Raw genomic sequence first — 23,483 nt, 5'->3', positions numbered from 1 at the left:
TAAAAGTGTTCATTATTGTTTTATATATATGTATACTTTTTGTATTGTTCTTAAAGTGGCTGTTTTTTTAAGGCAACATACCTCTTAATTATATAATTATAAAGTATCACATTATTTATTATAAGCCAGTGATCTGAGGCAACCAACTTTTATTTTGCCTTTTATTCGATGACACTAAATACTGCTATTACTAATAATATAATGTATACCTGTATGTATTGAAAATTTATATATGTATTGAATAAATAACAATGTCCAGGTTAATTACATTTACATTTAATTAATACTGCTCACAGTAGCAGTGTTACATGTACCTGTAAGTTATTCTAAATCTTCCATGTAACTGCCTGTACTTGAGGTACATAGTAACTGCCTGTACTTGAGGTTAAACTACAGTGTCAGCTCTGGTCTCAACACCATTACAATATACAACACTGTGACAACAGCATTCTTCCAATGTTGATAAGCTTTAAAACTCATTCCTAAATGTCAATACATGGTTACTAGCCCCCAAACACCCATACATATACACCCAGCAGATATATTATCTGTAACATATTAGCCATCAAACACCCATACATGTGTACCCGGTAGATATATTATCTCTAATGCAGTGCCCAGGCATTCCAGTTTTAATAAAACAGTGGCCCTGGTAGATTCCTGTACAGACCAGCCTACATGTAATCACGTAACACTGTGAGGTCGGTATAACACACGTGCAGTATTAGCAGATTTATTATCTCATTCTCAAGAGCTGTAATCTCCAGTTGACTGTGTTGTAATGTGGGTTTCCACTGAGACCAGATTACCAAGTACATGTTATGATGTACTTAGTTAGCATGCAGTTAATCTCACATTCTTTATACCTGGATCTCAAAACATATTGACAATGCAGTGATTGCTGCAAATTTGTCAAAATCATTATGTTCTCTATATGATATCATATGGGATCTTATTGGGTATGCACATTTCTGACACACCCGTTGGTGAGAACATCATTCGTTATTTATGATAATACATACTTGTTAACACATGTACGTGTGTTAACAATTTCTAGACTTACGACTGGCTGCTCCTAGATGATGAATTGGTCACCACTGCCATACATCCAATGAAAAACAACACGAGGGAAATCGTTTGTTTAGAAACCATTGATTTCAATTGCTGCATCCTAACCGCACATGTGCGACACAACAGATTTACATGTCGCGCCATATGCATGCAGTTATGATACAGCGATTGAAAATCAATGATTTCTAAAATAATCACTCATATCGCTCGCGTCTGGTTAGGATACAGCTTTAAACAGTGAGGTTCAACCAATTGGCAGTCAAGGTCTCCAGGATTAAGACACACTTTTAAAAAGTGGGCTCAATAACCCATTAACAAATTATTAACACAGCATTTACAAATTATTAACACAGCATTTACAAATTATTAACACAGCATTTACAAATAAATGTTAAATAAAAATGTTTTGATTATTTGTTTTAATTTTATTATTATTTTTCTTTTTCAATTTGTAATAAATTAAATTGAATTTTGACATCATATTACAAAAAAGTTAAAATACTATTACAAGATTAAAGCTGAAAATATATTTGTATGTTTAAGTACAATTTTAAGGACAGGATAAAACGTAGGAACAGCAAAAATAGTACAGTATATTGTTAGCTTTGTTTTTTTGTCCTTCAAAACAAATGTACATGTATATACATTATATGTTAAGAAATGACTGGCTGCATAATACATTAATTACATCATATGTTGCTTAATCCTGGGTGTATAATTTAGTTTGCTTATGTTAATAAAATACACATGATATCATATTCATGTTTTATTCACCACTGCATGAAAGCAGAAACACATATAGGGACACGTATGCCAGTAAATGCACTCAAAAATGTACATGTATGAATATGCACTATTTAGTTTTCAAATCCACTCTAGGCACTTGTAATCTCAATATCATGTAATTTGCCTACACTGAACAATAAAGAAACTAACACTCTACAGCAGATAATATGAAAACAGACTTGCATACCACTCACCTGTTAATTTAGAAAATGTGAAGTCCAGGTTATATCCATCATGTAAAAACTTGAATCATGTAGTGTTTTGTTTAGTATTTAAACTACACAGTATGAACTATTGAGTGTATTGACCATATATACAGATATTCAGATATGTACATGCATGTGATATGGTCTCTCTGTGCCGAACAACACCAGATATCTAAGAGCATAAATTACAGAACTTCTATTTCAAGTCAGACTAGCTTATAATCGTAATCTATAACTTATAGTTTAGCCGCGTTTGGCTTGGATCAGTGTGCTCCAAATGCATTTGGCATGGATTGGTGTGCCCCAAACAAAAGACGACTCCCAGTACACAGACACATTGTGTTGCTGGGAACACCACGGTTCCTGTGATATGGATGAGTGATTGTTTTCTTTGAAGCGTTTATTTGGAAAACTGCACCTTACCTGTTTTAATAACACTGCCAGGTTTATTGGAAGTCCGCAGTGCTGGCTTGGTGTTATCAAGAGTGGGGGGGGGGGGGGGGGGGGGTTGGTTTGGGTGGGTGGGTAGGCAGAGTTTCTAAGGTAAACAATCCAAGGTGGCTGTACTCTTAATGCCCTCAATCAAGTTGTTCAAGCCAGTAACATTAAATTTGGTATATACTTGTTGACAGTTATCAGTTGAAGCCTAGTAGTACAGGTACTACCTGGTAGTAAAGCCTATTCATACAGAGGAACGATAATGGTCAACAGTGAGAAAAATACAATTGATTTTGTTGTTGTAATGTATCAGTGGTAGAGCACTCACATGAGGTTGCATAGGGTGTAGAATCACTCCCTATCCATTTTGATATTTCCTATTTCAACTAATGCTCCGTGACTTTTATGTCAAAGACAATCATGGATATTGCAATAGCAGCCAGTGAAAAGCAGTCCATTTTTTAGATCTAGCACTGAAAATAGAACTTTTTCTACGCTAAGCTACCAAAAATCGCTGGCCATTTTTCAAGAGAGAGATATGTTTGATGACTATCTCATCTGTTATTTTATCTTGTAAATCAGTTATATTTTAATTCCATAATGGACTAAAATATATATGAATTCCTAATATTTCATACACTGTCCGAGACCCTTCTCTCACCCCATATTGTCTTATTTATAGCAGGAATTGTTTTTCTTTCTCAGCAGGACATGTTTCTTTTAACCTGCTATTTAAAAAAAAAATAATGTCAGGCCATATTTTACTTCCAATTTCGAGCCCTGCAATCCATGGGAACGTGTACAGAAAAGAACCCTTGCTGCTGGTCAGTAAAGGTTACATAGATGCATTGGTTACACCATAAGTTGGTTCTATAATGTTGAATGCTAGCCGTTGTTTGACACTGAATAGCCAATGTATTATTTGTTCTGTTAAGTTGTTATTAAGCATTAATTCATTCATGTGAACAATGAAAGATACCCAACAGCAGTAGATGTTTAAAGTGGGCTATAAACCCATAAGTACGTAATTGTTGCAGAGTTAATTTGTTTTCTCTGTCGCTGGAAGTGATATGTTGAGCAGTAGAGTAATATAATGGACTTCCAATAATATCATATTAGTGGGCTCATAAAGGTGGCTATAGTTATTGATTGTTGGTAAATAACGCCTGTATTATGCTCACTTTATATGTCAATGTGGATCTTGGCTTCAATGATCGATTCCCGCTAGTTTACAAAGAACCAAAGTCTAATCATGGGTGCAGACATTGAATTTTTTTTTTCTTCATATTTTTGTGTTATGTATGCAGTGCACCTAGGACACAGTCTTATGCATAATGATATAGTTTCTTGTCTTGAATAATTTCAATCCATTTTTTGTCTGTTGGATATATATATGTACTGCATTTTTCTGCATGCATGCAGGCTTGTATGTATGTATCATACCTGTAGTAAATTTACTTTCCTGCAAATATTAATTTTATGCATGATATTTATTTACCGTATCCAGACTTATGTAGTGGTTTAGTTGTTAAACCACTGGCTTTTAGCCTAGTAATTAAGTCCAGTGGGTGGGGAGAGATGTAAGGTCAGCACACTAATTTCTTTCTCACTAACATAACTATTAACATATTGTTCAGGGTCCCATTTCATGAAGTGATCTTGGCACTGAGATAATCTAAAGGGCATAAGATAGTCATACACTTAAGAACTGTCTTAGAGCTCAGGTCACTTTATGAAACAGGGACCTGAATTGCTGAAGTGTTGCCCATGACAGCATGCTTGAACTGTAATTGGATATAAAAATGAAGAAAAAAAGTCTAGCAAATATGAATGTAATCAAAGAGTATTAAAGAGTACTAATTTCAAGTTGTGATGTAGCTGTATAATCTATTATATGATTATGATCAGACATGTTGCTGATTTCAGGTTGTGATGTTATAGCTGTATAACCTGTATACATGTATAATTATAAGAAAAATACTGCTGATTTCAGGTTGTGAAGAAGAAGAAGGAAATATTTTATTTAACGATGCACTCAACACATTTTATTTACGATTATATAGTGTCTAGCGTCTAGCTTTGTGATGTAGCTGTATAACTTGTATATGATTATCAAACATACTGCTGATTTCAGGTTGTCAGGTGGCTGTATAAAATATATCCGATTATCAAACGTTGCCGATTTCAGGTTGTGATGTAGCTATTTAACTTGTATTTGATTATCAAACATACTGCTGATTTCAGGTTGTCGGGTAGCTGTATAAATTATATTTGATTATCAAACGTTGCTGATTTCAGGTTGTGATGTACATGTAGCTGTACTATGAACTACATCTTGTACATGTGTATATGATAAATCAAACATGTTGCTGATTTCAGGTTGTGATGTATAATCTGTATACATATCCTGCTAATTTCAGGTTATGATATAGCTATATGACGTATATGATTATAACACACAAGTCTGCTAATTTCAGGTTATGATATAGCTATATGACGTATATGATTATAACACACACGTCTGCTAATTTCAGGTTGTGATATAGCTATATGACGTATATGATTATAACACACATGTCTGCTAATTTCAGGTTGTGACATAGCTATATGATGTATATGATTATAACACACACGTCTGCTAATTTCAGGTTATGATATAGCTATATGACGTATATGATTATAACACACACGTCTGCTAATTTCAGGTTGTGCTTCAAGTGCTCATCATTCTGACTGGCAACTACAACTTCTTCAACCTGCTCACCATTGTGTTGTGTGTTTCTCTCCTTGACGATGGATTCTTCAAGTCAAAATCAGGTTAACATGAGTATAGTCCCATCTTCGTCCTCTTTGTAAAGACAGAATCAAGTTACCATGAGTATAGTCACCCTCTATCTTCTTCGTCAAGTCAAAATTAGGGTTACCATGGGTGTAGTCACCCTCTATCTTCTTCCTCTTTGTCAAGTCAAAATCAGGTTGCCATGAGTATAGTCACCCTCTATCAATACTAAAAAAATGTTTGCGAATAAGGCTACAGTATTACAAGTTGCTAACTGTCTAAGTAATACGCAATTCTCTAAAATTAATGCCCTTGACCTTTAGGGTAATAATTTTAAAGTTTACTGTTTTTAACACTAAATACATACTAGGCCTACCCTCACATATAAACAGGGTAGGACTAGAGGACACTGCAGCTATTTAAGAGTAATAGTTTTCTATATTCTTCCTTTATGTGTCTTGAGTGGTGACACAATGTCATGCTTACATCCACTGAAGGTTCAACCATATCTGTTTTGGTCACATCCTCGAATTTCCTGGTGGATATGTCCAATACTGGGGTCTAGTGGTTAATATACATTATGTATCTTTACAACAACTGTGTATGGTTGATTTTGAAAAATTACTGAACTGGAAACACCCTGTGTGGTTATTATTTATAACTTTCTGTTCTTGAGTTTCCTAAGTGTTCTTTTTATAATATACTACTCAAAAGAATTTAAGGGTCAAAAATTTGTAACCAAATAAGTTTCAGAGTGTATTAGATTGATGATGTAAACTACACCAATTTTTTTTATTTATTGTTCCATATTTACAAAAAACCACAAATAAACGTCACTGTATACAAGAAAGTCACATGACATGCTGTCAAAGTTGAAGGTTGTCAAACATGGATTTTACACATTAGAACATTCGTTTAATAGTGTGTGAATCCACCCCTGGCGCGAATACACTCGACACATCATTGCCTCATGCTGTTGATCAGACGTCTGAAGAACTCTTGGGGAATGGCCTGCCACTCTGCCATAAGAAGTTGACCCAGATCATGAAGGTTGGCCGGAGGGGCATGGTTATCCCGAACTCTCCTGCCTAATTCGTCCCAGGCGTGCTCTATTGGGGCCAAGTCAGGCGAATATGCTGGCCAATCCATCCTGGCGATACCTTGTTGTCTGAGAAAGTCCGTTACCACCCTGGCGCGGTGGGGTCTGGCATTGTCATCCTGCAGAACTGCCCCGCCGCCAATCTGCTGAAGGCCTGGGAGAACCAACGGCCGGATAATCTCATTCAGATAGCGGATTCCATTTAGATTGCCATCCACCACATAGAGGGGGGTCCTGTGGTGGATAGAGATGCTGCCCCACACCATGACGCTGCCACCACCGAACCGGTGACATTGTCTAACGTTAACGTCAGCGAAGCGCTCCCCAGGACGTCTGTAGACACGAACCCGACCGTCGTTGAACTGGAGACTAAACCTGGACTCATCAGTGAACATCACTCGACCCCACTGAACACGTTGCCACCGCAGATGAAGCATGCACCAGTGACGTCTGGCCGTTCTGTGACGTGGTAGGAGTGGTGGTCGAACAGCCTGGCGACGGCAGCGTAGATTATTGGCTCTCAGACGATTGCGTATGGTTTGATCAGACACTCGAGTTCCAGTCGCAGTCCGCAGATTGTCACGTAATCGGCGTGCAGTGGTTGTGCGTTGACGTAGAGCCATATTGGTGATGTAGCGGTCCTCTCTATTTGTAGTGCTTCGGGGTCTTCCCGAACGTGGACGATTTCGAACAGAATTCGTTGCTTGGTACCGTTGCCACAGTCGGCCAACGACACTCTGACTGACACCAAGTCTCAGAGCAACATTTCTTTGCGTATTGCCATCCTGAAGCCAAGCAATAGCCCTTCCTCGATCTTCGATAGTCAGTTGACGTCGTACCATTGTCGAATTTGGAGTGTGCACCGTACACGAACGCAAGCTCCAATTATACGGAAATTCAGCATTGGGAACATGGAATACACGTGCAAAGCGTGCAAATGAAGTGCTTTGTGAAAAAGCAAGTTATGGGCACTTAGCAGACCTTTCGCTTTTGCCCTAATTTACGTGCAAATGTAAGCATGTTTTAGCCATTAGAACTAGTCGACAGTGTCAATGACAGTGGATTTTAATTCATTTATGGGTTGCTTAGACCCACTTTCGTCAAAATGGAACAATACCATGCGTGACATATGGTCTAGCTAATATAATTGACATTCAGAAAATAATGTCGAAAATATCGTCTGACCCTTAAATTCTTTTGAGTAGTATATATACTGCTTTTTTTTAATTGTGATACATGTAATTGTGGGGTTGGTTGTTTTTGTTTTCTTTTGATTTTTCCTTGTTAAGTGGAGGTATACATATATATAAGTTTCAAGGCTCACCCTGGAATGAATTTTGATGAGTATTTCCCTAAACATTAAAATGTGGTTCATTTAAGAAATGTTTTATGAGCCAAAGAATATATGTTGTAACTTATTTGTAAAAATTGGCAATTGTTTAATTTGGCAATGGACTGGGTGAGCCCTGAGTTTACAAAGCTATTTAAGGGAAGGGAGAAGATTACATGTTTTTTATGTTACAGCTGTTCTTTTCCTTTCTAATAGCTACAAAGAAGAGCTTGCCTTGGTCTGGTGTTAAGACGGTGGCGGAGATCATCACTCCATTGGTCGTCCTTGGTTACATAGGATACCAGACAGTGAAGTACTTCAACCTCCAGCTAAACCCGGATTTCTCTATCAAGTCCAGTATAGGTCAGTAACATGTTACAGTCTGTTGTAATCAATTTGATACCACACAGTGAAGTACTTCAACCTCCAGCTAAACCCAGATTTCTCTATCAAGTCCAGTATAGGTCAGTAACATGTTACAGTCTGTTGTAATCAATTTGATACCACACAGTGAAGTACTTCAACCTCCAGCTAAACCCAGATTTCTCTATCAAGTCCAGTATAGGTCAGTAACATGTTACAGTCTGTTGTAATCAATTTGATACCACACAGTGAAGTACTTCAACCTCCAGCTAAACCCAGATTTCTCTATCAAGTCCAGTATAGGTCAGTAACATGTTACAGTCTGTTGTCATCAATGTGATACCACAGTGAAGTACTTCAACCTCCAGCTAAACCCAGATTTCTCTATCAAGTCCAGTATAGGTCAGTAACATGTTACAGTCTGTTGTCATCAATGTGATACCACACAGTGAAGTACTTCAACCTCCAGCTAAACCCAGATTTCTCTATCAAGTCCAGTATAGGTCAATAACATGTTACAGTCTGTTGTCATCAATGTGATACCACACAGTGAAGTACTTCAATGTCCAGCTAAACCCGGATTTCTCTATCAAGTCCAGTATAGGTCAGTAACATGTTACAGTCTGTCATCATCAGTTGTGTAGGCTACCAAGTATTCCTGGTTGTGTGCTTCAACCAGCAGCAGCATTTACAGCTCACTGTGAACTCAGATTTGATGAGGAAGCTGTTGCCATTGGTTATACTTCAATATTGCCTTGGCCACCAGACAAACTTAAATCATCAGATCTGTTTTCACTGTGACAGTAATTCTTGGTTATGTTCCTTTCTGTTGTATGTTTATTGTCCCCATATCCTACATGCACCTTACAATTATTAGTGCCCTACTGGTCCAGCTAGAGGGGGACTATAGGTTTCACCTCCTTCTATCTGTCTGTGTGTCAGTCTGTGTGTCTGTCCATGTGCTTGTTCCACATATAGTTTACCAAATGTGTTTTTCACAATGTTTTGAGATATTGAACTAAATTTTGAGTATAGCTTTATCATGTACTGTTACAGATCAAGTTTGACTTTCATGGTGATTTATCTATTTTTGACAGAGTTATGGCCCTTGAACTTAGTAGATACAGAAATTTGTTAGGCCCGTTTGGGGGGGGGGGGGGGGGGGGTCATGTATTGCATTAGATTACTGAGAATGTTTGTTATTATTATTATTATTTATTTATTAATATTTATTTATGTATTTATGTATTTTATTTATTTTATTATTATTTGTATTATTATTATTTTTTTTTTTTTGGTGTTTTTTTGTTTTGTTTCCTGACCATTTGATGTTGTTAGGCGTGGAGTGCCCTGAATTATCGCCTTACAGCATGTTACATCTACATTACAATTTGTTTCATAATATATTTAAAAAATAAGAAGATAAAGCACACAAACACATAGTAATTCAGCTCAGTTTTGACAGCGAGAGTCTTTCTTTTAACATCAGTAAGGAAACACATTGGTATGTTCTGAAACATCCATTGGGAGTGTGATTTTTCATGTGGACTGATGTAGAACACTTAAGTAAAAACACACCAAAGTTGTTCCTGGGTCTGGTGAGCAGGACTTCAAGAATTTTATAAAAATCCACTAGCCATGGGATCAGTGATTTAAAAAATGTACTAGCCATGATTAAAAATTCACTAGCCCTACTTTAAATATATACAATTTTACTAATAGTAATAATCAGATGTCACCCAAAAAGCGATATAGAGCTTAAAAATCCTTAGATTGGGGGTGGAAAGAGGGGCAGAAGATTCATATTTACAAAATGTGTAACTGCAGCATTTGACAAGTTTTTTTTCCCACTAGCCGTTGGGCTAGTTGTAGTAGGTATTTACTAGCCCAACACTAAATATCACTAGCCATGGGAGTGGGGCTACCATAATCTAGAAACCCTAGGTGAGTCTGGCGTAGTCAAAAAATAACACATGATCTAATCATTTACTGACAGATCTGTAATTCACGCCAGCACAGATATGCCGTGTGTTTTGTCACATTCGATTTAGTGCATTTCTTTTTCAAATGGTACATACCTGCCAGACCCCCACCCACCTCTGGTGTGTTTTGGTCCTTAATCCATGATAAATTTGGTGTGACATACCACCGCACAGTAAACCATAACACTGAAGATTAATTTCTAGGGGTTTCTTTCCTAACATTTTAATCATGTTGCTTGCATAATAATATTTTATGGAGTTGTCCAGATTGAGGGTCATAAGACCATTGTACATACTATATACTATTAGATAGTATACCAAATTAATGGATTCTATTTTAAATTAAAGTTAAGCGTTTAACTTTTCAAACCAGTTTGTACATGCATAACTGCTGCTTTCGGTTAGATGGAGTCCATTTTGTATTTCAGCCTTCACAGAGCCAGAGTTTACAAAGTTCCTTCAGTTTGTTCTACCCATTACCATTTTGATGGGAATTGCAACTCTAGGCTATGAAATTGTGATTGCCATCATCAGGTAATCAATATTAGTTTGCTGTTCATATCAGACATGGTGCCACTAAAGTAACTAATTATCAAGAATAAAAACCAAAGCAATATTTTTGTTTCAGAGACTCCTAACAAATATGCTTTATTTTATAATTGACAATGTATATAATATTCAGATTGTTTTAAAATATCTTTCTGTAAGATTTTAATTTACCTCATGAATATTTAATAATATCCCCCCCCCCCCCCCCCCCCCCCCCCCCCCCACCAAGAGAAAATATCAGGTCTCTGCAAAAAAATATTTTTTTTATTTAATAGCCGATCAGGGAACATTTTGTTCAGTATCATGTTGCGATTCATTATGCAAGTTTTACAGATCGCTATGCAATTCTGTAACATTAAAAATACTAGTTGCTAATCAATTTTCAAATAGATAGCAAATGTTGCTAATCAAAATTTTAAGAACAAAATTTTCCCTGTCAATGCATTTTTTAATGCTGGTGTGTTATTAAACATTCATTCATTCATTTAAATATGTTTAGGCCCTAGTGTATATTTCCTCTGTCAATTAACAACTAGTGATATGTGAAACATGATTTGTGTGTTTTCAGATCGTGTATGGAGGAGGAGGGTGTGCTGCGTAAGAGTGTGTCTGTAATTCAGTGCCTTATATTCGGCTCTCTGGCTGTCAGCATGTTCGCCATCAGTCTGGTGAGTGAGCAGATCAAGGGAGACTACTCTCACTTCCAACATTATCTCAGATGTCAGTGTTCGAGATTAAAAAGTTTGGGCAGTATCCCAGTTGGATACTAATATTTCAAAATCTGGTATCCCACCTGAGAATTTAGTATCCCACAAATAACATTTTAACAAACTTGGACGACACTCTTTTCGTTTTCAGTCTATTGCTACGCCGCAATTGAAATAGCGAAATTCGCAATCAAACAGAATCGGAAAAAGATTTGCTGCATCTATTTTTGAGAGAGTACCGGCCTCGGTGGCGTCGTGGCAGGCCATCAGTCTACAGGCTGGTAGGTACTGGGTTCGGATCCCAGTCGAGGCATGGGATTTTTAATCCAGATACCGACTCCAAACCCTGAGTGAGTGCTCCGCAAGGCTCAATGGGTAGGTGTAAACCACTTGCACCGACCAGTGATCCATAACTGGTTCAACAAAGGCCATGGTTTGTGCTATCTTGCCTGTGGGAAGCGCAAATAAAAGATCCCTTGCTGCTAATCGGAAGAGTAACCCATGTAGTGGCGACAGCGGGTTTCCTCTCAAAATCTGTGTGGTCCGTAACGATATGTCTGACGCCATATAACCATAAATAAAATGTGTTGAGTGCGTGGTTAAATAAAACATTTCTTTCTTTCTATTTTTGAGTATTACTGACATAAATTAATATTTAGCAATAATCTATAAGTGTTTCTGACATTACTAATGATAAACCTACCTCTATCAATTTTCTGCAGATGTGGAATCAATATCTCAAATAAAATTTGAAGGGAGGAAACATCCAACAAAAACAATAGTGACTTAGCGGTTCCCAGTCTATTGCTACACCACAATTGTAGCCAGTGTAGCATTAGACTGGGTACGAGTTCAGGAGATATTGTTATGGCATAGCATTAGACTGGATACAAGCTCGAAAATACTTCACCAGTAAATGATGACTTTCATTGGTTCAGCGAAAAATAAAAATGCAGGATTAAAAAACCCAACAACATTATATGGTATCCCTGTGGGATACTGGGTTATTGAAGTCTGGTATCCAAAATTAAATTCTGGTATCCCAGGGATATCAGGATACTGTTAATCTTGAACATTGGACCTTTTGAGCTACAGTCCTATAGCACTGTGGTTAAGATTCTTTGATCTAATCTAATTTTTGTACCTTGAGTTTAAACGCTTAAAATTCAGAAGATTGGCAGTGCGTAATAGGAAAAAACAATGTGTCCATGTAACTGTATATATCGATGTGTGGTTATTGTGCTACATTTTGTAATGTTCTGGACTTAACACAACATTTAATATTCCAATTCTGTATGTACACAAGTTTTTATGTATATACATTGCATTTTATACTTATAGTACTGGATTTAGCCCAGTTGGTAGAGTGCTTACCTAAAATGATTGGGTCGTAAGATTGAACTCCCCTTGCTGGACTCATTCTGTGATTGAGTTTTTTCCATTCCACCAGTGCTTCACAACTGGTGTATTAAAGGATGTGATATGTCCTCTATGCATGTAAAGATCCCTTGCTGCTAATTAAAAAAAGTAGCAGGATTCCTTTAAGACCATACCCGGTATGTCAGAATTACCAAATGTGTGACCTCCAATAGCAGATGATTGATAAATCATTGTGCTCTATTGGTGTCGGTAAACAAAACAAACTTTAACTTTATACTTAAATAATGAAAATGTCATTCTATATATACTCTTCAAAAGAAGAAACGCAAAACCACATTGTCGTAACATTTGGAGAATTGATTTAATTATTGAATGGTGAGTCCGATAATTACCAAATGTTGCAGGATTGTTCACAATTCACTCTAGTCCATTGTGAGTAAGTGATAGGACACACCACCAAGGTCAAAGTCATCTGGAGTCAATACCGGGTGTGGCCTCCGCGTGTGTTGACAACTGCCTGGCACCGCCTGCCCATTGAAGCAACCAGAGTACGGATGACGTCCCGGGTATGGTGGCCCACTCGGCCTGCAAGGCTGCTGCCAGCTCGGGCAGGGTCTGGGGCTGTGGTTGTCGCTGTCGGAGGCGTCGGTCCAACTCGTCCCATAGATGCTCATTTGGGTTCAAATCCGGTGATGTCGATGGCCAAGGAAGGACATTAATGTTGTTGTTCTGTAGGAAAGCCGTTGTGAGACGTGCTGTGTGAGGCCTGGCGTTGTCATGTTGGAACACTGCGTTGGCGTTGGCCATAACTGGAACGATGTGTGGCCGGAGGATCTGGTCAATGTAGCCCTGTGCATTCAGGTTGCCCTGCACGTGGACCAAGTCAGTTCTGCCAGTGTGTGAGATGGCTGCCCCACACCATGACACTACCCCCGCCGAATCTGTCCACTTCCTGCACGCAGTTTGCCGCATAACGTTCACCACGACGCCTATACACGCGACATCTTCCATCATGACGTCGGAGCAGAAATCGGGACTCGTCACTGAACCACACCTGTCTCCATCGCAGTTGAGGCCATTGTCGATGAATCTGGCACCACTGCAGTCGGAGTCGACGGTGTTGTGGTGTTAAGATGACACCTCGAACTGGACGTCTGGCACGAATTCCTACTCACGTAGGCGGTTCCGTACGGTCTGGTCGGATATCCTGCGCAAACCTGGTATTGCTGCGGCTGTGGAGGTGGCAGTAGTCAATCGTTCCCGAAGGTGGCGTACCCGGATGTAGCGGTCCTGCCCGGGGGTAGTGACCCGTGGTCGACCGGATCTAGGGAGGTCACGTGTTGATCCATGTTGCTGGTAACGGTCCCACAGTCTGGAGATGGTGCTTGGGGACACATGGAATGCCCTGGCAACGGCCGTTCTGAATTCGCCTGCGTCTAGTCGGCCGATGGCATTGTTTCTCTGCGGTTCACTGAGACGTGGCATGTCCTGGATTGTCAACTGTCGGCCAGATACAGAGGCCAGGCAAGCGAACACCCTGCACTTTTATACTGTCGGTGTTCATGTTGCACGTGCAGACAACGCACGTGCAGTGGTGACATGGTTTGCACGTGGCTGCGTTTTTGCGAATATTCACATTTTGGAACTTTATTGTACAGTAGCTGCGTTTTATCGAATGTAACCGTGGGAATGTGTTTGGGACATGCAATGACCTTATATTCACAAAGCATGAACCGGTAGGAAACATAAAATCGGAGTTATAACCCATTTGTACCCTTTTGCGTTTCTTTTTTTGAAGAGTATATATATATAACACAAGGCAATCTGAATAAAGTACTAATCAAAATTATACCCAGGTGATTTTCCAATCTTATATATTAGTTATGAAAATCCCTGGAGTAAAAACCATAAAAATGTGTCAGTATTATCATGACCTGTTATGGTATTCAAACAACCGGTCCAAAAAATAACAATAAATGACCTGTTATAGACAGAAATATGAGATGTATTTACAATTTTACTGCAAAACATATGTAATTTGGAACAGACTATAACACTCAGATTGATATTGATTAAAGCTGACAGGTCAAGTCACAAGTACTAAGCTAAGCAGAGAGGTGGTCTCAGGTGTGTTCAATATAAAACTGGGCATTATAGTCTGTTTCAAATTACATATGTTTTGCAATAAACTTGTAAATATATCTCATATTTCTATCTATAACAGGTCATTTATTGTAATTTTTGTACCGGTTGTTTGAATACCATAACAGGTCATGATAATAATCACACATTTTTATGGTTTTTATTCCAGGGAATTCCATAACTAATATATAAGACTGAAACTCACCTGGGTATAATTTTGATTAGTACTATAAGCCACTGCCCCTACCCGACAGACTAGTTTTCAGCAATTATTTGAGTGAACTGGCATCTCATTTTGTACATTGTAGGTACCCTACATAGTAATTCATAAGGCATACAAGTTTAATTTGTATTTGACTGAACTGGCATTTCATTTTGTACACTATAGGTACCGTACACAGTAATTCATAAAAGCAACAAGTTTAATTTGTATTTGAGAATTCTGGCATCTCATGTTGTACATTATAGTTACTGTACACAGTAATTCATAAACACTACAGATTTAGTTTCTATTTGACTGAACTGGCATCTGATTTTGTACATTATAGGTACCGTACACAGTAATTCATAAGCCCTTCCAGAAACGGCTGTCACCAATATTCACTCAGTACCATGCCAAGACCCGGTCCTTTCACCTCACCAGCAGCTATGGTCTGTTTAGAAGGTACCTCACATGCCAGATACCTGCAACCAGGCTCGGAAATTGTTCTTTCTTAATGTTCAAAAGAAAATAACACATCATTGATCAGATTAAATTTTATTAAAAAGCTGCTACTTTTGCTGATGTTGAATTAATTTGGGCAGATGTTATAAATGTTATGATTAATCCCAGGTTTTGTTTTACGAAAACCTATCATACTGAACGACATTCTTTTTCAGTAATTTCTGAAAATATTCTTGATAATAGAATAATTATGAATCACTGAACTATTTTCTTCAGTGACCCACATCAGTGGACATAAGGGATAAACCATCCCTCCCTCTCAATATCGTCATTTAATGAACCTGAATTAATGTAATGCAGGTTTAGAAGCAATAATTGAAATAAATCATGGTAACATTTAATATTTTATTTTTGCAAAAATAATACAGGGTTTTTTTTTGTTAATTTAGCATTCTTAACTTTACCACTACCAGAAATTTAAAATAGTTCCATTGGGGGTGTGGGATGGACATAACATCAAGATCGGGAAACCTCATTCTAAAACAATATATACATGTTGGCAAATGAAATAAATACACGATATCAGTATTTTTGTATGATAAGATGCAATGTTAAATAAAAGGTAAATTAATGAATTTAGAAATTGAATAAATAGACAATTATTGTATTTCTTCGCATATTGGTTGCATACATGTAACTTGACAAAATCACTGCAGTAGTCTTTTTCCCATTACTGCGTCAAGGTAGTGAAGAACGAGCGGTTTCCGAGATCAGGATTGCATACTGATAGCATGGTTCTTGTCTATATTGACTGGAAATGTCGTGTTACGTGTATAGAAACACTCACACAGATTTGTTGATGTGTAGTTGTATTACTAGTAGCTGTTCAAACCTATGTAGCCTCCCCCTCCCCTCCCACCGTTTGTTTGGATTGGACCCTGGTGTAAAACAACACTGTTACACATGTCGTGAGTTCAGGTCATATGCACCATATATGTTTAGGTTACACATGTCAATTTTCTTGGAACATACTGGGACCCCAGTGGTCTATTAAGTCATACCATCATGGTACACTAACACATACAATGTATATGCTACATGTGTAATACGTTTTTGTGGTTGCTGCCTGGTGTAATTGTAAATTTATAGGTGTCAGAGATGTTGGAAAATAGTGGGACCGCTGTTGTGTGTCAGGTCATACCATCATGGTGTACCAACACATACGTGTGTATGCTACATGTGTAATAATTTACAGGTCGCTTCCTAATGTACATTTGCTCATATCAGAGATTTTGGAACATGCTGGAAACCTGTGGTGTGTTTACTCTCACACTGTGGTGGGTGTCACTAACACACAAGTTGTTTATGCTACATGTGTGATGATTTTCAGGTGCCGCACACCATGGTAGAAATGAATGCCCACCGCGCGGTATGGCCCAGCGTACGTTCGTGGCACGACAAACTCGAACCGTTTCAGATCACTAATTCCTATGGCTTGTTTAGATCGTAAGATCATTTGTTTTTGGCATGCTTGTAGTGTAGACCTAGAAAGTAGAGCAGCTGTGATAATCATTTTTGTAATTTAACATTACTAACAACTTAAATAGACACACATCATCTTCTGATCTAACGTTACTAAAAAACCCAGAAATATTAGACATATTTTGTCATCTAACATTGCTAAAAAAATTAAATACTGATAACCTTTTATCATTTAACATTACTAAAAATGGAAATACTGATAACTTTTTATCATCTAACTTTGCTAAAACTGCGCTTATATTTGCTAAGCTTTTTTGGCACTCAAGCTTAATAAAAACAGGAGCAACTGCATTCAGCCTTATTTGAAAGTCCCAGCGTGTGAGAGAAACATCACAGCATCCCACTGTTTTAATGTTTTCTCACGTAACCGATCTTTCCATTCACTATTTACTTTGTTTTTAACCATGCAATATTGGGATTATGCTGGTGTTTTTTTCTCAGCTGTTGTTTAACCTGTGGTCTGTGGAATGCTTGCTTTACTCTTTATGTGTTGTTTCACTATTTAATTTTTATTAGTATGCAACTGTGACTTCAGTAGCTTTATTACTGAACTGGTTTTCTTTCACGTGCACATGCTTTCACTCTCAACCAACATGCTCATAAAAATAAAAATAAAATAGTTTTTTATGCTCACTAAAATAGGTTTGTGTTTTATCAGTGGGTTATAACATAGGAGGTAGATACCAAAGCTTCATTTGACATTCATGGTGTAATACCATAATAGGTAGAGATGCATTTCAAATAAATGTTCTTTGTGTCTCCCTCTAGATGGGGTGGGTGGGTTGTGGGTCAGTGGTAGAGTGCATGCATGCATCAGGTGTAATGGGGATATCGTAAATACCCTTAAAGAATGCACCGATTTGGGCTTTCCTAATCCAGCCACTGACCTACTGCTGATGTATCACTGTGAACAAAACTGATGTAGTGATGAATTGCACCACAAACTTTGATTGTGGGGAGTCAATTAAAATGTTACTATTTTGAGCGTTGGTATTTAATGCTTTTCTATTTTTGTATAATTCACATGAGCTAAAAACTACTCTCCTTGAACTAGTCTCAGGGGACTGATGGGGATGTTGACTGATACATGTTGCTCCCTTTAAACAGCCGGGTCTCATTACAGGTTGTGGTATGTCCTGTTATGGGGCATACCTTAATTTTTAAATACTAAGGCATATTTTTAACTATTGTAGCCGTTTTTGATGACTGAAATCATACTTTATTCATGGTTTAGATGATCAATTTCTGTACATTCGAAGTGTTTTTGGCCATCCTGGTGTTTTTAGTATCACAAAATGCATTTCTCATATTTAAAAAAATGCACATGTGTCTAATAAGTAACAGTTATGGAGTCAAGTTTTAGTCTATTTTTAGAGGTTACTTCACCATTTTAAAGTCACAGACTCATGTTTTACTCAATTGTAATGTTATCCAAATGTGTTACAGGTTTGTAGATTAACTGAACTTAGTGTTAATTTTCACAGGTTGGAACTAAAAGACACACTTCTGACAACTGGTAGAATACATGTAGCCTTTAGAACAGCAGCAGCTTTCTTCTCTTACCATATCTAGTGTTGCTGTTGCTTTATGTTACATCCCTAATAGACATATGTTCATAACTGAATCATATTCATCCTCAGTATAGTGAACACTGAATTATCATCGTCTTGTGACAATCATATCTTATTGCTACATGTTGATGTGCATGCAAGTCTTACTTATTTGTTTAATGGTAGTACCTTGAGAAGATAATGTTTAAATCTTAAATGTGGTTTTTTTGTGAAAATGGTGTTCAATTTAAACAAATTGATATTGTTTGTAAATTGATAATATTTTGTCTTGTACTAAATCATGTTACTGGTGTTTTAAAATGTGTAGTGGTTTTAATTTTTAAAAATAAAATTAACAAAATATTTAATACTATACTTCAGTTGGTATTATATCGTGTTCTTGAGTATCTGTATTATACTGTACACTACTACTTACAATAATAAGGCATGCTGCTACTGTTTTAGTCGAAGAATAAATGTTTTTTTTTAAATTTATAATATTGTGTATGTATATACAGTAGAATCTCATTGGCTCGAACACTGTCGGTGCATCAAAGTCTGTTAGACCCATCGGGTAGTTCGAACCATGCATTCGGCCATTGTCGGGTGCTTCTGTAACACAAAAACCAATCGGAATACCTCGCATATTTCCGTAAAACTGGCTTGGGCGAGATGGTCCGATTGACTCATAAATAACGAAGTCGCCTTCAAATGTCGGATGAGATACATATTTGTAACTATTATTTATCACCGTTGAATAAACAAATAACAAACACACTGGTAGTCTGTATTTATAAATATTTATTAATTTAAAAAATCATTCTTTATTATGCTGTTGTAGAATCTTTTGCGACGTATTGACAACGTTGAGAAAAGAATGAAAGTGCATGAAGCACAGGCGGAGGCAAGGTTCATGCAAGGTTCATTCAGCTCACGATTATCGTAGTACTATTATCTGTACTAGAAAGATAATTACCGATAGGTGCTAAATAAACAACATGAGAAGCCGGCATTTGATCTAGGATTAATTCATTCCACTTCCGAATTTATATTAACTTACTTTGTGACTGACGTGAAAGGGTCAATGAAAAATTCGTAAATTAATATAAATTATTTTTTGTATTTTTTCGGATCGACTTAGTCGTTCGAGCTATATATGTTTAATTTTACAGTTCGGACTAATAAACTGGTTCGAGAGAAAGCTTCTGTTCGACCCTAGGGGTATTCGACCAATCAGCACCAAAATAAAAGGGTTTAATAGAGAAAAAAATCGGGACATTGTTCTTGGTTCGAGAATACCGGTAGGTTCGACCGTTGGGCGTTCGAGCCAATGAGATTCTACTGTATATATATATATATATATATAATATTATGTATCCCAGTTAGAATGACAGGTGTAACAAATTAATAAAAGAAAAACATTGATTAAACTGATGAATTGATAAAAGTGTACTACAGGTGGTATATTGATGACAGTTACAGTATTAACAATGTGTTTCAGAATGACGGGGATCGGAGGTCGTCCGGAGGTGGTGATTGAAGGCAGCAACCACAAGGATGCTGGATGGAAGGAGTATGAGTTCCTCTACAAGCCTGGAAGTGTGAAGAGAAAGCTTCCAGTTCTAGGTACACAGGAACGTATACTGCATGGCACACTGATACAGTGTTCTAAACCTGTTGGTTTTGCTCTGTTGTCATCATCTGTAGCATAAAGCTTTTGATGTGTGGATAGCTTGAAGGAATTGGGACTGTGCTTTAAAAAAAATAGTCTATAGTCCTTCCCATAGGGAATGCTGTTTTCTTACTATGGTATTGACTACAGGTTACTTATTTCTGAGCCGATATTTTTTTTTTAATTGTACACAAAAATAGTGGTTTTTGTTATTTCCAAAACACTTTTCTTTTTACATCAAGTCAAACTGAAATTATTTATAAAACACATTGTTCATGGAGGCTGGGAAGGACTATAGACTCAGATCTTCTCAATATGTATGGCTTTGTCAATTTTATAAGCACAAGGCCAAGCATTGTTTTCATTCTTTGTGCGGGAGTAGGATGTAGCTCAGTACATTAGGCTAGATCCCCATCAGTGGACCCATTAGGCTATTTCTCATTCCAGTTGGTGCACCACAACTGGTATATCAAAGGCCGTGGTATGTGCTATTCTATGCAGGATGGTGGTACTTATAAAACATCAGTTGAGGTGCTTTGAATTGTAGTATTAATCATCCAAGTGGAACATGTTTTTTTTCTCCTTATGGGCCGAGTCTCCTCAAGTGATACATCTAAGGCCATGATATATGCAGTGGTGTCTAAAGAAAAGTGCGTATATTCCTTACAACGGTTCAGTTATGAGTAGTCGTCTTGTAGCAACGAAATTTCATTTCTCTCAATTTTTAAACCAAGTGTCAAAATAGCCACATGCTAGATATCAAGTACATGTAGATGAATTTTGAAATGTGCTAATATGTTTCTAAACTGGTCCTTGTTCGCTGATCTGGTTTTTTGCAGGTTCAGTTAGCTAGTAAATGTCTACATTGTTTGTTTACAGCTCCACACCAGCCTCGCTTGGACTGGCAGATGTGGTTTGCGGCTCTAGGGAACTACCAGAACAACCCCTGGTTCCTGAATCTCGTGTACCGCCTTCTGAACAATGAGAAAGATGTCCTCGACCTCATAGAGAGAAACCCGTTCCCAGACAAACCTCCCAAGTTCATCCGTGCAATACTGTATCACTACCACTTCACTAGCAGTGACCCCAAGAGTAACAGGTACCTCCCAAGTTCATCCGTGCAATACTGTATCACTACCACTTCACTAGCAGTGACCCCAAGAGTAACGGATACCTCCCAAGTTCATCCGTGCAATACTGTATCACTACCACTTCACTAGCAGTGACCCCAAGAGTAACGGGTACCTCCCAAGTTCATCCGTGCAATACTGTATCACTACCACTTCACTAGCAGTGACCCCAAGAGTAACGGGTACCTCCCAAGTTCATCCGTGCAATACTGTATCACTACCACTTCACTAGCAGTGACCCCAAGAGTAACGGGTACCTCCCAAGTTCATCCGTGCAATACTGTATCACTACCACTTCACTAGCAGTGACCCCAAGAGAAAAGGGGTAGATCTGCTCTGGTTATTGAGGATCTACTGTAAATCTTTGATAATTTGTGACACCTTATATTAAAGCTGTAAAAACATAATTATTTTATTGACAGATAAACAAATTAGTTTAATTATTCCATTGGTTCAGCAATATGAGTCTTGAAAAAAATGTATTTGAAGAAATTGCTTTGAAATAAACCTTGTTAATTACTTTTGTTGTTATAACATAATAATCACTTGATTCTGTACACAGTCATGCAAATGTATGACAATTTGTTTCCTCTATTTTGCTTTCCTTTAATATGCTATAAACTGTTTCTTAAAATGTTTCTTAAAATGCGATACATTGCATGTATTATTAAAGTTTTTTTCTTTTTCCCCAGATACTCCACGACCAACTGGTGGATACGCAAGAAGAAAGCTGAATATTTACCTATTTTGAGCAAAGATGAAGAAACTTTAAAGCAATATGTTCAACAGTCAAATCTTGTTATGGTATGTTTTTGACAAAACCCTAAAGCACAGAGTCTTGCATTGCCAGTATCTAAGGTATGTTTTTGACAAAACCCTAAAGCACAGAGTCTTGCATTGCCAGTATCAGTCAGTCATTTTGTGTTTTATCAAATTCTTAAACGAGCATGAGGTTGTTATTGTAATACGATTTGATTTTTTTATGGTAAGTGAGAAAACATTATAGTCCATAGTAAATGTCAGGGAGTACTCTGTTGTTTACAACTAACCTGTCGACTAGAAAAAAAGGAGAGTTGCTTCCCTTCACTGTTGACCATAGAATGTAATATATACATTTATCATATAATATCTTACATTTTCAGTGCAATCAAAGTATGTGATATTTTTCAGATCACATACTTTGAGAATTTGATAACTTTGCAAATTAGATGTAAATTAGTCGAGGTCTCGGCACTAGGTTTATTGACATTTAAAGCAAACGTACTTGGGTGACACTCCAAGATTGACGTATGCATTCATAGTCATCAAATAAAAACATTTCAATGGCAATTTGACACTGAAAGCTGTCCAGCGTTCAGAAAACTAAAAATGTTAGGCATAACTTTATTTTGATGTAAGGACATCCAAAATGATGTCATTCGAATTTGACGTCATTTCCATTCAAAAATACACTGCGCCACATATTCTTACGTCATTTGAATATCTAGTAATGGCGGACTGGAATTAAAGTTGCGTGTACAGTTTACAAAAACATGTTGTATTAAGCTTGAGCTTATATGATAAAGAGATTATTACCCTCGTGTATTTCGGTATCGTCAATATCATATATTAGGAATAAAAAATAATGTATTATGCTCGCCAAACCTCTATGTATACATTTTAATAAACAACTTTAAGAGCAACAAAGATGTTTTTAATGGTCACTTTTAAAATAATTATAAATAAATGTATCATAAAAAGAAAAACTAAAGGATGAAACTAAGTCTTTACTAAAAAAAAATATATATAATTTTTACCATTTTACCATGCAATGATAGCTTCACATGCAGTGGAATCGAGCACTGTGATTGGCCGAAATGTTTTACTGCACAATCAGGATTTTCTGTAGAGTGTTAGCTATGACAATGCTAATACATGTACCATTTTAAAAAATAATAATAACCTAAAACTGCAAATATTGTGAACTGAAATTAATTGTTGTGCCCCTAATCCTTGCACACTTATACCATGGTTCTGGGCCCTGTTTTATGAAGCGATCTTAGTGCTAAGATCATCTTAAAAAATGCACTTAAGGTGATATTAGGGCTAAGATT

At 37.2% G+C, this 23,483-nt stretch overlaps 1 protein-coding gene across 2 annotated transcripts in view; it reads left to right on the top strand.

Annotated features, from left to right (window-relative positions):
• Nucleotides 1–23,483, top strand: part of LOC121381955 (lipase maturation factor 2-like) — a 56,259-nt gene that overhangs the window by 25,705 nt on the left and 7,071 nt on the right. Inside the window, exons 8-15 of one of the 2 annotated variants that reach the window (XM_041511389.1) lie at nt 5,207–5,318; nt 7,926–8,072; nt 10,483–10,588; nt 11,172–11,271; nt 16,887–17,002; nt 20,090–20,214; nt 21,140–21,359; nt 22,083–22,194. In XM_041511389.1, the coding sequence (XP_041367323.1) occupies nt 5,207–5,318; nt 7,926–8,072; nt 10,483–10,588; nt 11,172–11,271; nt 16,887–17,002; nt 20,090–20,214; nt 21,140–21,359; nt 22,083–22,194 (1,038 nt within the window). Of the gene's footprint in view, nt 1–5,206; nt 5,319–7,925; nt 8,073–10,482; nt 10,589–11,171; nt 11,272–15,380; nt 15,497–16,886; nt 17,003–20,089; nt 20,215–21,139; nt 21,360–22,082; nt 22,195–23,483 lie in introns of both variants that reach the window. The other variant, XM_041511388.1, reaches the window with a different exon arrangement.

Source organism: Gigantopelta aegis, chromosome 9, assembly GCF_016097555.1.
Source record: "Gigantopelta aegis isolate Gae_Host chromosome 9, Gae_host_genome, whole genome shotgun sequence".
NCBI classification, from domain to species: domain Eukaryota; kingdom Metazoa; phylum Mollusca; class Gastropoda; order Neomphalida; family Peltospiridae; genus Gigantopelta; species Gigantopelta aegis.
The sequence above is the reverse complement of the archived record's forward strand: the minus strand, read 5'-3'. Positions and strand labels throughout refer to the sequence as shown.